At 38.9% G+C, this 17,509-nt stretch overlaps 3 protein-coding genes across 5 annotated transcripts; 2 read left to right on the top strand and 1 right to left on the bottom strand.

Annotated features, from left to right (window-relative positions):
• Positions 1-1,151: 1,151 nt before the first annotated feature.
• LOC108968969 (mediator of RNA polymerase II transcription subunit 15) lies at positions 1,152-3,160 on the bottom strand. The gene is made up of 2 exons (XM_018933374.1): positions 3,006-3,160; positions 1,152-2,916 (listed from the first exon to the last, which is right to left on the bottom strand). The coding sequence occupies exons 1-2, from the start codon at positions 3,006-3,008 to the stop codon at positions 1,237-1,239; spliced, it is 1,683 nt and encodes a 560-aa protein (XP_018788919.1). The 5' UTR covers positions 3,009-3,160; the 3' UTR covers positions 1,152-1,236.
• Positions 3,161-10,514: 7,354 nt separating this feature from the next.
• On the top strand, positions 10,515-13,440 carry LOC108968878. 2 transcript variants are annotated; one of them, XM_018933207.1, is made up of 3 exons: positions 10,515-11,112; positions 11,181-11,560; positions 11,613-13,440. In XM_018933207.1, exons 1-3 carry the CDS (start codon positions 10,683-10,685, stop codon positions 13,179-13,181), a joined length of 2,379 nt encoding a protein of 792 aa, XP_018788752.1. In that variant the 5' UTR covers positions 10,515-10,682; the 3' UTR covers positions 13,182-13,440. The 2 variants fall into 2 exon arrangements, with proteins under 2 accessions (XP_018788752.1, XP_018788743.1); XM_018933198.1 differs by having other exon boundaries at positions 11,178-11,560; positions 11,613-13,439.
• Positions 13,441-15,953: 2,513 nt separating this feature from the next.
• LOC108968978 lies at positions 15,954-16,817 on the top strand. 2 transcript variants are annotated; one of them, XM_018933402.1, is made up of 2 exons: positions 15,954-16,458; positions 16,509-16,817. In XM_018933402.1, the coding sequence occupies exons 1-2, from the start codon at positions 16,283-16,285 to the stop codon at positions 16,633-16,635; spliced, it is 303 nt and encodes a 100-aa protein (XP_018788947.1). In that variant the 5' UTR covers positions 15,954-16,282; the 3' UTR covers positions 16,636-16,817. The 2 variants fall into 2 exon arrangements, with proteins under 2 accessions (XP_018788947.1, XP_018788953.1); XM_018933408.1 differs by having other exon boundaries at positions 16,524-16,817.
• Positions 16,818-17,509: the final 692 nt, after the last annotated feature.

Below are 17,509 nucleotides of genomic sequence, written 5' to 3' on the forward strand. Positions count from 1 at the left end.
AAATTTTTAATTATCTTAAAATGTAGATTTTCATTAGGATAAATATTTACTTAGAAGCTCAAAAAAGGTCCATCATCATTTTTTCTTTATTGGCGCAGATGCCACTTACGCCGTTATAGCCGAGTTTACAACAGGTTGCCAGTCGTTCTTCCTTTTCGCTGCTTGACGCTAATTGGAGATTCCAAGTAGCTAGATCTTTCTCCACCGGGTCGTTCCTCTAGCGGGTCGATTACTTTTAGAGCTGGAGTGTCTTCATCTATACGGAAGACATGAACTAGTCAGCGCAGCCGCTGTCTCTGAATTCGCTGAACCATGTCAATATCTCGTCCAGCTCATCGTTCCATTGAATGTAGTTTTCGCCGTGGAAAATGCGCAAAGGACCATAAATCTTCCACAGAACCTTGCTCTCGAAAACTCGTAATGTCGACTCATCAGGCGTTGTCATAGTCCATGCCGCAGCATCATATAGCAGGACCGATATGACGAGTAACTTATAGACTTTGCTCTTTGTTCGTCGAGAGAGGACTTCTCAATAAACACTCATGTAAAAGTTTGTACCTGTTCGATTAAGCTTTGTAGATCGAATTATTTTCTCCGAAAGTAGATTGAAGAAGTCGCAAGTCGCATTGTCTGAAACCTCGTTTGGTATCGAACTGATCGGAGTGGAGTGACGCCAGTTTACGCAGCCGTATTAGTTTTGCGGGCGGATATCATCATTTCAGAAAGTATAATAAGAGTGTATGGTAAGGTTTTCATGGTAAAGAAATGACGTTTTTGTACTTTATTCAGCACACTTTTAATAACATAGGGTAATTATCAGCAATATCCAGTGGAGTAAATGTGATGCGAAACCGATCAATGGTTGCTCGAATTATGTCGACTGAATATTGGACGTACGATGTGTTGTGTGAACCGAGTACTTATTTTGGTAATAAATTTGCATGATTTCCGAAAAGTATTTGGAATAGTAGAATAAGCAGTATTCCATTAACTGCGACTTTTAACATTATGTGATATTTCCGAAGGCAGATAAACCCCTTTTCTTTGAAGGGATCTCAAGAAATTATGGTCACAGATCCTCAAGAGTGTACAGTCTAAAACATAGTCTAAAAAAAAATCTCCGACAGTTATGCATTTTAATTGCACTTTATTCGAAAACTAAACTAAAACAACGAAAACAATAAAAACATATAACAAATAAGTAACGAATGTTACAGAGGCACAACAACTTTACACTCAGTGTCTCACACGAAAGCTGCGTGCATCGTCATTACCGTTGCTGAATACATTACTATTGCCGCCATCGCGATAATGATAACCATCATTGGCTAAGTAATGTGCGGGTGTGGGCTCAGCCACCGTTTGTAGAGTGGGTTCTGCGCTGTTTATCGATTGAAACTGAGCGAAAGATACCGGCGCGTCGGGTACGCCATTGTACTGCGTCATCAACTGCTGATGTTGACGCACAAAATCAACAGGTGCCAAGGGTTCCGACTGTGATGGCGCGCCGTACTGCTGATAGTTGATTGACTGCGCGTCCACGGACTGTGGCGGTAAATAGTAGTTAGCGGGCTCCTGCTCCCCCTCAGCTGACGGTGGTGGCATCGGTTGTTGTGCCGACTGATCATCGAACATTTTGGCGACTTCCTGCGCGGCTTCGGCAACGTTTTCAGCTTCGCCGAAGGGATTGAGATATTCACGCGCCGGCTGCATTGGTGGCGCCACCGGCATTGGCGGTGCGGCTGACTCGCGTTGCATTTGCATTGCGGGGGGCAAGTAGTGGATGGCTGGTGGTTGTGTTGCTTGTGGTGCCATCTTTTTCTGTTGCTCCATCAGTTGCAGCATTGTCATGGCATGACTGTCGCCGGATTGTGGCGCTAAATATTGATTGACGGGCATTTCGTGCATCTGCTGCTGCGGTGGCAAGTACTGTGGTGCTGGCGCTGATTGCTGCTGCAAACGTTGTTCGTTGCTGGCTGACATTGTGGTTGCTGGCGCCAAGTATTGTCTGCTTGGTGCACTTGGTGCTGGCATTTCATGCATTTGGTCTCGCATTTGCATCAGCATTGGTGTTAGATATTGGCGCGATGGTGCAGCTGGTGTGGGTTGTTGCTGCTGTTCTTGCGTTTGTTGCTGTTGCTGAGCTTGTTGCTGTGGCTGTGGTTGTGATTGCTGCTGCTGTTCTTGCGGTTGTTGCTGTTTAGGTTGTTGCTCTGTTTGCTCTTGCTTTTGATCTTGCACCATTGGCGCCAAATACTGTCTGCTGGGCATACTTGTCGCGCTCACTTGCCTTTGTTGTTGCATTTCCATCATTGCTGGTGCCAAGTACTGCTTGGGTGGCATATCACCATGATGTCTCACCTGTCCCTCGCTCATTTCGCCCATCACAGGTGCCAAGTACTGCTTTGAAGGCATGTCACTATGCTGTCTCATCTCTCCCTCACTTATTTCGCTCATTACAGGCGCCAAATACTGTTTACTAGGTGCAACAGTTGCCACCTGTTCTTGTTTCATTGGTGCGGTTGCTGTTGGTGCCGGTGGTGGTGGAGGTGGCAACAATTCTCTAGGCATCATCATCGCTAACGGTTTCTCGACACCATGTTCAGCTGCGCGCATGTCACTTAGTCCATGCTGGTTTTCCGTGTTGCCACCGATGCCATAAGGCATCTGTCCCGGACGCAGATATTCCGTTTGTGTCGGCAATTCGCGCAATTCCTGCTTCTCAATCGTGGTCACAGTGTGCTCCCCGCGATGAGTGAAGCGCATACCGTTACTGGGGCTCATGTGCGCTGCGCTGCCGCCCACAACAGGTGGCATCATCATTCTTGGCGGTATGTAGTGTTTGGCCAAGTGTGAGACATCTGCGCTGACAGCGCCTAAAGTCGCACATGCGACAAGCGTCAAAGTGAGAAAACGCTGTTAGGAATTCCAAATGTGCGATTGTAAATTAGAAACGGTATTTTCTTAATAACGGTACATATTTGTGTGTCAATTGAAATACTAACCATTTTTGCGCTATTTCTTGGTATTATTGCCTCTGCGCTGATTTTTTTGGTGCAAAGTGCTCCGATGGGTTTGTGCGTGTGGCTATGAGTGCGTGAGTGCGTGCGTGTTTGTGTGCGTTTGTTGCGGTGCTGTTTTGGCGAAGCGCGCTGCTAAATTGCCGATTCGATTGTGATTGCAATTCACTAACGAGCACTTGCTTTTTATATTCACGCGTTGAAAACAAGTAGACCTTGAGTCGTTACACATTAATATTTGAAATATTACGAAGAAGCGTAGACGCATGCGTATACAGCGAGATTGAGTGGGTCTCATGACGGATTTTTTATAATTTTTCCTTTTTAATTTTTTGCCATTTATTAGAGTTCAGTGTACTCTGTTGGTTGCACACTTGGTTTGGTTTTAAGATGATCTCTTCTCGTTATTGCTTGATGAACACTTTCGGAAGTATTTGAACAGTACGTACGAACATTCATGAAGATAAATTTTTGCAGAACCGTAAATATAAATTATACATACATACATATACCGCAATATATATGTACATAATTGGGTATAACAATGCGAAGATGCTGGCTTAAAACCAGAAGTTGGCTATATTCACTCGACTATGTACAAAAAGGCATACAAATATTTATTAAGGTTAGTAGGTTTGTGTCCAAAGTGGGTTTATATATAACAATACATATCAAATTAACTCAATAGAAACTGTTACATTTATTTTAAACTGCCTTGGACAACATAATGGTGATAAAAAGTAGCAATATTTTTGAATAATTGTAGAAAAAATTGAGCAAGTTTTAAGTTCGGGTGCAAACTGATATTATGGATATTATATAATCACGAAATTTGCAAGAATTAAAGGCCAGGAAGTATTTTCAGAAATATATTAAACGGTTATATATAGTATAGTTAACAGGCCGAAAAATCGAATTTTCCAGAATTTTTCTGAGAAGACTTTTAAATTTATTGATCCAAAAATTTGTACACATATTATGCTATCTTTTAGTTGTATTTAAATACTTAGTATTAGTAAAAATATTTATTTGAAAAGGAACTACAACTGATCTTCGGGAGCTCCTCTCAAAAAAGACGTATTGCGGTGACACCTATATCTCTGAACTTTATCCTCTGAAATTAAAAACCCAACAGATTTCCATAAAGTAATATTAACTCTAGTAATTAATTTGAGGAATAAGCAAAATAAAATTTTTCGACAAAATGACGGTCAAATTTCGGCCTAAAATATTATAGATCCTCTACAATCGCTCTGATGTCAACACGACGATTTTCAAGCACTATTTCTCTAACTTTTTCGATACTGCTCAAAATACGTCGTAAACAAACGGTTGCCAAACACACTCCAATTGACATATGAAGATTAAAACTTAAACAAATTGTGGTAGCCAGGATTATAAACGATTGTAGAAGAATTAAATTAAGATCAGATGTTAATCTTGCCAATCGACTAGCCAAAAACGTGAAATTATCTGCTCATCGAAGTGTTCTATAAATAAATCTATTGATTGATGCGATGTGTGCAAAGTGACGCCGTTTTGTTGAAACCAAATATCACAAAGATCATGAGTTTCAATTTCAATGGTCCTCATCGCTGAACAAAATTTGGTGAAAACGTCGCATCTCCTTGTAACCTTTCGCTTGGGAAAGTCAAGCGACTTCAGTTCTTGCATAAACTGTATTTTATAAGTTTTCAATTTAATAAATGCGCCAAATCGTTCCATATGTCAGTCAAGTTGCTGCCACGGGCTCTATCAACTCTCCTCATTTTCAGCTACGGCTGCTAAATTTTTGTTTACAGTGTGCTGGACGTATTCTATTCGGTCGAATATTGTCAATAATGAATGCTGTGTCTCAAGATGAGTGATGGGGCTTCGAATAGTACGCTCAGTACTATTATGTTGACCATAAGTTGAGCGAAGCGCACGAAGAACATTCTTTACAGAATGGGAATTTTCGTAAGAAAGTTAAACGATTTGCAAAGATTTTTCAGGCGTAAGTCCTTCCATGATGAAATGACGAAAAATACTGAATAAAAATAACATGACAGCTTGGCACGACTGTCGTCTCATCTGTTAAAAAAGGCTATTGAAAAAGTAATCTACATGAATCGCCTGTTGATATGTTTAAATATCTTCTTCTTAATTGGCGTAGACACCGCTTACGCGATTATAGCCGAGTTAACAACAGCCGATGTTTAAATATACCCTTAAATTTTTTATATTGTAAATTTTTTTGTTTATAAATCACAAAAATTCGAAAAATCCAAGTTTTTTTGGTGGCTAAGATTAATTATTCTTGCGGTTTGATTGCATGCTTCGTTTGGTTTCTTTATATAAGAGATCCATCGCATATCTTGGACGGCGGTGATGTCAGCCTTTATTTTCACGAGGGCAGCGGCACCTTCCACATTAAGAGACCGAACATTCCAGGTGCGTGCCCTCAAATGATAGTCCTTAATTCATTTGCCATGGCCGTCATCAAAAGGCAGGGTCTCTCATCCGAGGCTGTTGAAAATTTTTCATTGGGGGTGTTTTTTTTACGTGGCGGGTCCCAAACCCAGCGCACAACCCTATATAGGGGATATTTCGCCTTCTCACTTTAGCTCGCTTTCAAACGGATATTCTTAGGCTACCCAGAAGATACTTGGTCAAGGACCGGAAGTTGTGAGCTGCTTGAGTCGTATGTAAAAAAATCGTTTCTGGCCACTCCCAAGTGAATGGCGATCAGAGAACTTTCCTCACTTGCGTGAACTTCTACACATGACTCCATTTTCCCAATAGCCTCTATTCATTAATAAATAATTTTCTTATCTTGGGTTCGTTTCAATAAAATTCGAAACTTCAGCAAGCCAATTACTTTTTCTTTTCTTCAATTCTCATGCATGCTTAATATATTTGAGTATGCCTATAAAATTATACAGGGGCGTATGAGTAATTTTTCTGCCAAAGGCGTATGGTATATTGTATTCATCTGGGATTTCTTTAGTTTGAAATGCCAAAGGGTACTGCCAATAATCTAAAAAGTTATCCAGCAGACATAAGTATAAATGTGATGAGAGGAAAATTTAATATGATCTGGAGGTTTTTTATAATACATAAGTCAGGTAAGGAACTTTGCTAAATAACATAAAGGCGATATTGGTCGATACAGGAAACGAACTAAAATAAAATATATTTTAATATAAATGTTTCATTTAAATATAACACAAAAAAGATATTACTCATAAAATATGTTTGTGGAGACATCGAAAAACTTTAAGTTCATGCCACCTGAGCATTCAGTAAAATCTTTGCATAAGTAAATCTGGGCTCAGAGTGATTAGCTTTTCGCATTTAGTGAAAGCATTAATTCGAACATATGATATTCGTAAATACAAATATTTACGAGTATGTTAGTCACGAATTTGCATATGTACCCAAAAAAGCAAAACACAGTCGACAAAACAATAAATCGGCAACAGCAAAATCTTTGCCTCCAGCTAGATGAGTTTAATCAAGTGATTGCCTAAATTTGCACACATAAGCGTCTCGTCTGATTTGCGAACTGATAAGCCATTGAAACAAATGGATTTGTCTCCCATATTAATCACACGCAACAGCTTCAGGGATCAGCTGTTGTTCACTTGTTTAGATACGATCGTTGAACGAAACAAAGCAGCCTGCATTGCTAATGATAACATATGAGCGTGTGTGTGTGTATTTTAATGTGTTGGTGTTTAGTAACGCTGACTCATTACTTTAATGCCAATAAATGAAATATCAATGAAAACGATTAATTTGTCATGGCTTTCGGAGCAACGAGTGGTAATGCCTAATTGAAGGTATGCACGCAAGCGCGTCTGATGCCGCTGAAACGTGATGCTACTAAAGCGAAATGTGGCGTTGGCGGCGTGCGCAAATTCATACATATAAATATGTATACATATTTATGTGTTGGTCAAAGCACAAGACCGTCGCGCATTCGTGCGCGCCGCCAAAAACCTGAGTAGTGGCTAAGGTCTTCAGTGAATCTCTTTACGGTACTTATTTGCCGCACTTTCTGACGGTTTCAAGTGATTACCGTTAATTTGTTGGTAATTGAAAGGGTTTACAGAGTAATTTGCCATTTTGCACAATTTGCTATGTGCTCGCATTTGGCGAATGTGAATTTATTTTTAGTTAACGAAACAAAAAAAAAAAAAAAAAAAAAAAAAATAACAGCACACAACAACAACAAGAGACACATTTTCAATAGTTTTGACTTTGATTGCGGCAATAAAACGAACAATAAAGCTTAAATCATCTCACCTTAACGAAATAGCATTGTGGTTCAAGGTCACAATTGGATACTTAAGAATCGATATTATTTTCCATTATTGTGCACATAAATGGTTTTTTTCTTTGTCTACTTGCGTGGTATGTATTGGAACAATAACGTGTGAAACTTTTATTACACGAATGTTTATACAAATGATTTTGCATTCATAACTTTTGGTTAACAGTTTTTTTTCGCATAAATTTTTCACTTAAAATTGTTATAAATTCAGAAGTGCTTGCCAGTGTCGTGTGATTTTGGTGGCCAACATTCGTTTTTAAATGAGTTGAAACTCTGTGGGACAATTCCTCTCAGCAGTGTGAGGCAACTCTCAAAAATTTTTAAGGCGCACACCTACTTTGAAACTAGTAAATAAACTCGTTTTTTTCTCAATATGTTAGGTTATGCCTTTAAAAATAATTTCCTCTTCTTTAATAGTGTAGACATCGGTTACGCGACTCGACTCTCCACGGTCTTCGTGCACACTCTCAGCTAAGGCTCCCATATTTTTTCTACTCTGTGCTGCACGACGTTTATACGGTTGAATATTATCCCATATTGAATGCTGTGTCTCAAGTTGGGTGATGGTGTTTCGAATAGTATGCTCAGTAGGCGGATTATGTTGACCATAAGTTGAACGAAGTGCGCGAAACACGTACTTTACCGAACGCGAGTTTTCGTTATAATCTTCCCACGATGTAATGCCAAACAGTACTGAACAAAAATAACGTGACAAAAAAGTACCTATACTTGTATCAACCGTTAGCATGTGTATTTCAAAAATGGTTTGATTCAAGTCAATGTTTAACTAAGCCCCCATATACATATAATATACTATAAAGATTTGCGAACTTTCGGGTGAATTTATACCGCATATATGGGCCAATATGTAAGCTATTTCAGTGAAAATAAGAGAGCATGTTTTTCTCATTACAGTGTATATTTGTGCCTAAAATGTATAAAATTGGACGGAAACTTGGCTTAGCTCCCATATAACTAATAATAATCTATAATTAGGGGTATATATAACTAATATCCGCATTTTCGAACATCCGGCTGACTTTTTTCCATATGATCGGTGATTGCATGAGAGGAACCTTGATGACACACTGGAAATATTTTGCAAGTCTGAAGCCTTTTAACTGCATGCATGATGGGGTAGTATTTTCGTAATTCTCAAAACTAACCTTATTTTAGACTGTAACATTAGACAGATACTCAGATATTCATTGTGTTCTAAAAAAATCTTGCTTTCATTTAGAAAGAAGAGTTCTATAATTAGGGGTATATTGCCTATAGGTTTTCTATTTCACCATCAAGTAATGCTACCAGAACTCTGAGGATTGTCATGTTATCTATGAAGCTTGGCTCGTTGAAATATTGACATTTATAGCTAATAATAGCTTTTATATCGGCTTGATTTTCTATTTCAATTTGAATTGAATATTTCTTGCCTGTATGGATGTCACACCATACGCTGAAGTTTATGTTATGCAGGATTTCAACGCTAAGAAGTTTCATTGAGGCTTGATATCTAAACCTCATACTCGTTTAGTTCTTTGAACTGTGAAGCTCGTCGATATCTAAGACGAGTTCTACATAAGACATAAGCAGAAGGGGGTGTTTCAGCATCTCTTTAATGTCTTCTCTGCGCTTTCTACATGTGTCTTCGTTAATAATGTCCATATGTATTCTATGTGACGGCTAAGTTGTGACATATGACTAGGTCAACAAGCGTCCTGAAATTTTTCGAGACGTGTGCGTACCCTTGCATATGACCTTGGCGATCTTGAATTTCTGTCAGTCCTTTCGGAAATTTTATTCTCTATCGTTTCTAGCGACATGGATATTTCTTGTACTGGTTTGGTACTCTAGTGGATAGCAGAAAGGTTCTTGTGTTGCAGTTGATTTTGCTGCAGAGATCTGTTCTAAGAACTAGCCCAGGTTCCAAGCCGTAACGGTGTAGGTAGCGGCGTCCATTGCCAAATCAGGACCCGCTTGGATTTAACTTCATATGAATATTGACGTAGTAAATTTGGGAATTGATTTTTGTGGTTATGGTTTTTCCTAAAAAAATGTGCAATGTGCAACATTTATTGGCACATCTACGATCTGATGATTTCGACTATGCTGACATTTCCGGTCTATATCAATTGCATAGTACGAAGAGTTAAGCTGGGAATTTCGATTCGATATTATGTAAAGTAGTTGTGGGCTGTGGTCACTGGAATGATATACATATGTTCCAGAACATTGAGAATATGTTACGCTTTGGGAAATTGAGATGATTTAACTCCTGAAATAGTTATAGTTTGTAGCGGTATTTTGATTGAATTTTTAATTGTTCATACAATTTTTTTTGATGACTCTTACCCAGCTCTTGATGCTACGGCTGCTACTATGCCGGACAGGACAGGCCAGGAGCATGGCGCATCTTCAACCACCTCTACACCAGAACGAAAACGTTGAAACCATCGTTGTGCGGTGGAGATGGAAACTGTATCGGGTCCATAAACTGCACAAATTTTATTGGCGGCTTGAGATGCATTTTTGCCTTTATCGTGGTAGTACTGTAAAATATGCCGTATTTTCTCTTTATTTTGCTCCATGTTTGCTACGCTATAATTCACGAACGACTTAAAAGAAACGACAATAAATTAAACACGACCCGATGCGACGAATAAAACTCTAGAACTACGCGCTCTCAGCGCCAACTAGCGAAAATACCGCAAGACTTTTTTGACAACCTAATAAAATATACCATATATCCAGGTGAGTTGGTTAGTTGAACGATACTTCTTTACTATTTTTGGTTTATTTAAGTAGATAAAAAAATCGATGCGTAGTTGGGGGAGTCCTTGAGAAAATATCTCTATCTTATCCACTGTTGGGAATATCACATTGTATTTTTTTTCAAGAATAGTTTCTGTTAAGGTTTAAAGTCTGTATCATATAAGACATTGGTATATTCGTTCTTTATTTAGGAAACAATATTCGAGAAATCTAAATTTTATAGCAAGCTATACATTCCAAAATACTTAAGTACTCGAATGATTGCTTTGCTGTTATTTTTCTATTTCAGGCCGCCTTGCATTTGTTTCTCTATAACGGCGGCAGAATCACAACACTTTTTCATTTAAGTTCAAAATTTGTCTATCAATCACATACATATTTTTTTCTAATTTGGCACACAAAATTTTACGCGTTTTTATAAAATTTGGTCGCCTTTTATTTTATACATAATTATTATTAGAAATAAATATTATTAGTGCAAGAAGAGACGAATTCATTGCACCGAGCCAAAACAGAGAGCTTGCGAATTTTTATCGTTGTACATATTTCCTTCGGACGTGAAAGGCTAAATTATGAATTGTGCCACATGCAAAGTGAACAAAATCGGTCCGAAGACCGCACCGTTCGGTGGCTACCTGTGCAGCAATGAGCACATGCAATGTGGCGACTGCAATGAACGCACTGATGGTCAGTGTGGTATTTGTGAGGCGTGTACTTCCTTCGTGCAGATGAATTTCAATCAACGCGAACGCAACACCTCGCCGGTGCGACGCTGTTACCCAATGGCACGACCAACACTAACATCACAAAGTTTAGATGTGGAGAGCCACTCGGTTGCTGCCGCCACACTGGAAACGAACTCATCCTACGTATTCCCGAAAGCGCTGTATGCCGATATGGAGACACAGTCGAGCATCTCGCAAGAGCAGCTGAGTATGCACGAGTCGCATGATTGCTTCAGCGAGGATCAAGGCGAAGAGATTCATCAACACTTGATAGACGGTAAATAATTTTTCAATATTCTTGCTCTCTTTTTCGCTAATTGCTGGACCACCCAACGACAATAGCAGACGCAATGGCAGCTGCAATGGCTGCTGCCAAAATGACGCCATCACCCACGCCAATGTCTATGTCCATGTCGGTGCCGTTGTCGATGAATCAGTACTTGCCGAACGCAAAGGAGCGCATACAAATGGAGACCATATTCTTCGGCAGCAATCATCAGCCACAGTCGGCATCGAATTTTACCTTTCAATTTCGTACCGAAAACGGTTTCATGCGTCTAATGCAGCAACGTGACTCAAGCGGACCGGCACTGGAGGTGATTGAAGCGCCGAAGAGCATACAATTGACAACGGAGCATACTAATCTCTGCGATAATTCCTATGATGGCGCTTGTGAAATGGCAGGTAGCGTCGAAAAAGATAAAGGACTTAACACACCTGCTGAAGTGAGTATAGTCACTGTTACCGTTACTACTGGTACTTAACATTTAATGCTAGGATACCGAGGACGTCATACATACTTCCGAAATACGTTTTATGGATTCGACGGAGAGCATGAAGAACTATTTCTCCGGCGGCACAATGCATCCGATACTCAAGGTGAAACATGAACCACCACGCACAAGCACGACCACTTATAGTCGCAACTTGCAACCGCAAGAGTCATTATCAATGAAGAAACTGCACGACTTTGAGACCCGAAATACCGCACATCCCGCCGAGCTGGTCGAGAGTTATCTGCGCAACTATGGACCACTTGCCTTCTGTCAATTTCCAGCTTACGCGTTCAGTCACAGTTGTCAGGCTAGTACTTGTGACAATCGCAATCAGCCCCTCGTGCAGTCGCAAACGCTTTCGCAAAATCAAACACGCAACATCTCGGCATCCACTGAATCTGAGCCTACCTTGGCCAGCACTAAGAAAACAGAGTTACCACCGGCCAAACACTTGCCACCAGATTATTTTGTTATGCAAGCTACGGGGGTGGCAACGCCGACACCAGGTACGCTGCCGGATGTGGATAAAATATCGCGTCCCAGTATTGATATACGCATGCAGAAGGTGCTGGAGACTTTCCAAGAAGATCCACGTACGCCAAATGTTAGTGATAAGCCCATCATAGATCAGTCGAAGAAGTTTTTGAAGATAATGGACGTCTTGGAGCCTGCGCCAGTGGCCGAACCGGTGATGCCGTTGATTCCGGAAAAGCATGACGATCAGTTGAGCTCATGTGAGTTACCGGTCGATAAAACAAGCATTGATATTATGTCACAACTTTCGAATACACATCGTGCCTTCTATAATCCACCGACTAACAGTGGTATAAATGGCGCTTTTAACCAAACGACCAACGAGCCACCACCACAATTCCAACTTGTCACCTGTTCCAATATAATGGCGGCGGAGCTTTTGCTCTCCAAAGGTCGCTTTATTAATATGAAGCCCACACCAGCCTGTCACCTGACCATACCACGTCCGCCCATCAAGTGTCCGGAATCGTCATGTCAACGCATGATTTTTGTTTCTGACTTCAATAAACATTTGATTGTGGATCACAGCATGTTACCCATGGAGCGCATAGCGCCGCGTCAATGCAAAAATTTCTTTCTCGATCCAAAGTTGGCACATTGCGGTATCAGTAAGTGCCACCTGCTCTATCTGATACGTGATAAAGTGACCGATTTGGGTAGCAGCAAATTCAAGGATTTCCTGCCGCTTTTAGTGATGACCACACGCATTCGCCTCTCGGATTTATGTGGCATTGATGCGCGTGAATTCGGAAAATCCGAACAGGGTGACACGAATCCGGAGTTTCTGATGATCTGGTTGACCGGTATTGTGCCGGAGGAGTTTCCCGTCACCACCAGTTTGACTGTGTGGTCGCGTTCGGGCCAAATACCGACTTGCCACATGGTGCATTCGGGCGAGATGTATTCATTGCGCAAGTCGCAAGAAATCAGAAATGTCTGTCGCAGCGGTCAGATGTTATTACTTTCCAACTCCGAAGTGCACTTACTCACCAATGCCGGCAAAGACATGCTGGAGCTGCAAATTGTCATACATTAGGAGCGTGTATGCGGCAACCCTGTAAGCTGCTTGTAAAGAAGAGGGCCTAATAGATAAATGTGGATGTTGAAAATCTTGATGAAGAAGCTCCATAAGTTAGGCTGCACATTTTCATATAAACAAAAACATTTAAACGTACAATCCGTTATCCAATATATATATATTTTTTATACACTTTAGTTAAACAGTAAAAAATGTAGAGTTGCTGCAGGAAAAAATTTACGCAACTTACGAATAAATATTGTTCATTCATAAATACATACATATGTACATGTAGGTTCTGAAAGCGTTAGTCGTTGGACCGCAAGTAGGTTATGGTGTTTCGTAATTACTCCACATTCACAGGTCGGAAACTAAAGTTCAGCCTTCTCAAGCGTTCACTTTTGAGTACCAAAACCAGCGGGAAACCCGATCAACGGAGTTCGTCATTCACACAAGTTAAGCCTTGTCGTTGCGCTGTGTTTCTTATGTTGTGTGACCGCCAACCATTCTGAAACTCAGATCCTTCTTTTAAATTTTTCGATGTTGTCTTCATATAAGCAATCTCTGATTCTATGTAACCCTTTGTTTTGCATGATTAAACCGTGTGTGCCTTCACTCGATCATCGTATACATTTTAGTGAACAATGAAGGGAACCTTGACACACGCAACTTCCTACATATTACCTTTCCAACATCGCTGGAAGATACCGATCGAAGATCGTCATACTATTGCATATTTGTCAACATTTGAACATAAGGTTTTCTGTAAAGCACGTCAAAACTCCTAACATATGAGGAGAGAAACATCCATAAACATGTAGCTTTTGGAGGTGCTTAGCAGCCCTTTGATATTTTCTTAGCCAAACCCATCGAAAATATTATTATGCATTGCTCCAATCACGATTGATGTTTTCCTGCGCTCAACGCAACCTTCTTATATTCTTGGAAACTGTTGGTACAGAGTATAATAGTTTTGTTCACCTAAAGGTTTTATGTATGACCTAAAACTAAGCGAGATGGGGTTATATATATATATATATATAAAGTTTAACGATACAGTTAAAAACTACTACTGTCTGTCAGACTGAGTAGTGGTGTCTTATCATAGAAGAAGTAGAACCATAAATTCGTTCTCGCTTTTAGACGTGATATGATTCCTTCCACTCTCTGACTTGTCATCTTTGCCTCCAGTTTCTCAATAATGGTTAGACCACCTCTTGACAAATGTAAAACGAGTGCTTAAATAATTTGCAAGCTTTATAATAGTCCATTTGGGACCTTTTGGATACTTCGGTAGAAAGGCTGCTTCCAAACGTTTCTGTACTGATTGTATTTGTGGCCAATGCTAGACACGTAAAAAGGTTTTGAAGTTTTTTCACGGAAGTTTAACAAGAATCTAGCACAGGTAAAATTGCCTTATTATATCAGTATAAGTGAATTTGTTTGGGATATATTTTGCTAACATGTATAATGTTAAGTATGTACATATGCATCATATTAAAAAAGAATGAGGATTGCACCGCGACATAGGGTCTATTGTGCCCATGCATCATATTAAGTTGCACAAAAAAATTGTTTAAGCGATTTAAATTTCCTAGTGGGATATTTTCATCTACTCTTGAAACAGCCTAAAACTATGCAGCGACGGTTGAATCGGAAGCAACATGGAAATAGAGCGCTTAAATATTTTATTTAAAACTACATAACATTATTTAAAACACATATTTAAGTAACAATTGACTATATTTTTGTATTTAAGGTTCCACTAGAAAATGGATCAGAAAAATATGCTTCGAATAGTCTCAATTTAGCTTCGACCTAGGGATGATGGTTGGGTGGAAGGTTTTTTAACGTACATAATTTACTATATTAGGAATATGCTTCACATTTTACATAAAACAAAGAAAACGACTATTAGGAAAGCCAAGGTCTTGAGCTAAGATTTCAATCGTCCATATTCTAATGGACACTTTTCAGTTTTTGGCATATTTTCTGAGGTCAGTAATTCTAAAAAATGGCTCAAGAATGAAACACCTGGAGTTCAGTTAGTTTCTAGAATTTAAATTCCAAAACCATGCCTATGTACCATTTTCTTTTGTTGAATAGGTTGGCGATTGAAAGTAAATTTCTCCAGGATTACTTATAAATTGCAACAAAAAAGCACCCGGAAATTGTAAATAATCCACGGGCAAATGATATTTCAAAAAAAAAAAAAAAAAAAAAAAAAAAAAAAAAAAAAAAAAAAAAAAAAAAAAAAAAAAAAAAAAAAAAAAAAAAAAAAATGTGTTTTGCTCAGTGGGTAGGACTGTCTTTAATTATTACGCCAAATATGATAAAATGGATAAAAATATCTAACAAAGAATTTGTGTCAATAGGTCGTTGAAGATACGTCCCGTTCTTTACCCCTTTCCACCTCTTCAACTGATGAAAATATTAAAAAAATAAAGGATATCGAGATTGAAAATCGTCCGGCAAGACGTTTCTGGATCCAAATCTAGATCTTCTTGGGTAATTTTCGTGTGCTAACAATTTAGGGAAATTTATAGGTTTATTTATAAGACGCCTATAAATGATTGATGGATTTGCTGAGAACCTTTTTTGTAATATCCTTGCAGGCTTTGTTTTTGTCTTTCGAAAAACTTCTATGAGGAATTTTTTTATGTTGCCAAAAAATGGGATTGAATATGGAAATAGAAAAAGGTTACTTTTTATAAGTCAAATCTGAAATAAAAACTTCATACAGACATTGCTTGGAAAAAGCTTTCAGTTTAGATATGTATATATCTTTGCCTGTGAATTAAATAAAAATTGTTGTTATAAATTTGTAATTGAAAATTTTATAAGTTGTTTTTTTTTACAAACTTGACAAAGTATTTTGAAACTATTAAGGCAGAATAAGGAAACTCGGAAAATATAATATATAATTTGCAAGGAGCCGTCAAAGATTCACCATTCACACAAAATTCAAAAAGCACAAAAAAAGTACAGGAGAACAACTGACTTCGGAGCGCTAGTGCAGAAATCAAGAAAGCGAAAAATCTTTCACGGCATAAGTATTACTTAGAAAATATCAAGTTTATACCTGTAGCACACTTGCAATACTCAAACGGCGCTCAACGATGTCCAACGGCGCTCTGCCAAAGACCAAGACATCCAAATCATCGCTGAAGAGCAGCGATTGTCGCGAAGAGGCGAAAGTACAAAACTCCAATAGCGAATTCTCATTTGAGCTGAAACCAAAACCGAAATTAACATGCATACCAGAAAATTGTAGTCAATTCTTTAGCGATTTGCGGTGAGTTGAGCGTTGGCGATTAAGCACCAGCTTCTGACTGATCATTGTAGTGAACCATTTTGCAGAAAAACACAATCGCTGAATGTGTCCAAGAAGACGGAGGTGCCGGAGAAGTCGTGGTCCGTTTTGTTTATCGGCTCGAAGAGTAATTTGCATGCCAAAAATCTCATTATGTAAATGCGGCGTATGGGAATGGAAATGTCATACACCCAAAACAAGCTTTGACTAACTCACATGTTGCGGAGGAGTTCTCTGCGTGAACTCTGGAAGTTAATGAAAATATCTTTTCTTTCAAAAATTACCACTTGTGATAAGATGCAAAATTAATAAAAAATGATTTAGCAGATTTCTTAGAAATGTGTGGACTAGTGTTTTAAATAAAATATCGCACACAATTTTTTAAAAGTTTAAAAATATTGAGTAGTAAGCAATGGATTCGCCTTTTTTTTGTAGGTCCCTTCGTGTACTCCACAATTATTTTCAAATTTGGAAGATTTGACCTCAAATAATAAGAATATTTAGTTAGCATGCGATCTTCACTCAAACAACTAGGGGGTTTTGTAGGGGTTGTCGCTGGAAAGTCTCCCACATGTGACGATGGCTTTCAGAAATTTCTCGCTTAAGTTTGACATAAAACCGCTAGAAATTAATCGAAATTACATACAAGTCCATGGAACTACCCCAAGGAAAAGTTATACTTTTATTCCACATAATCATTTATTGACATACATATGCTGTAAATTTACGCATAACATAGTTTTATAATTGACGGGTCGAACTTCTAAAACATGGCATTCGCGGCTCTTTCAGCTCCCTTCATTCATTTAGATTATATGCCACAAGCACTGCTGCATAGAAAATAATGAACTTGAAAGTCCTTACTAAGAAACGCATTTTCGTCCGTTTTGCTGAATTGATTTTCTCGAGGTTCTAGAGAGGTATCGTTAGAAGCTGCTGCAATTTCTCCGCCATTAATTGTTTATAATTGACAAAAAGTTTGATAAATCGTATCGAGATTTTTAAAAATTTGAAATTTTTACAAACTTCACAT

This window comes from Bactrocera latifrons, unplaced genomic scaffold (assembly GCF_001853355.1).
Source record: "Bactrocera latifrons isolate USDA-ARS-PBARC rearing strain unplaced genomic scaffold, ASM185335v1 scaffold_104, whole genome shotgun sequence".
Lineage (NCBI taxonomy): Eukaryota > Metazoa > Arthropoda > Insecta > Diptera > Tephritidae > Bactrocera > Bactrocera latifrons.

Excerpts from the sequence above, each read along its gene's own strand:
- LOC108968878 (XM_018933198.1), top strand. The coding sequence starts at position 10,683 with ATGAATTGTGCCACATGCAAAGTGAACAAAATCGGTCCGAAGACCGCA. Across the intron at positions 11,113-11,177 it reads TCATCAACACTTGATAGACG|CAGACGCAATGGCAGCTGCA; the intron begins GTAAATAATTTT and ends CAACGACAATAG. Across the intron at positions 11,561-11,612 it reads GACTTAACACACCTGCTGAA|GATACCGAGGACGTCATACA; the intron begins GTGAGTATAGTC and ends ATTTAATGCTAG.
- LOC108968978 (XM_018933402.1), top strand. The coding sequence starts at position 16,283 with ATGTCCAACGGCGCTCTGCCAAAGACCAAGACATCCAAATCATCGCTG. Across the intron at positions 16,459-16,508 it reads CAATTCTTTAGCGATTTGCG|TGAACCATTTTGCAGAAAAA; the intron begins GTGAGTTGAGCG and ends TGATCATTGTAG.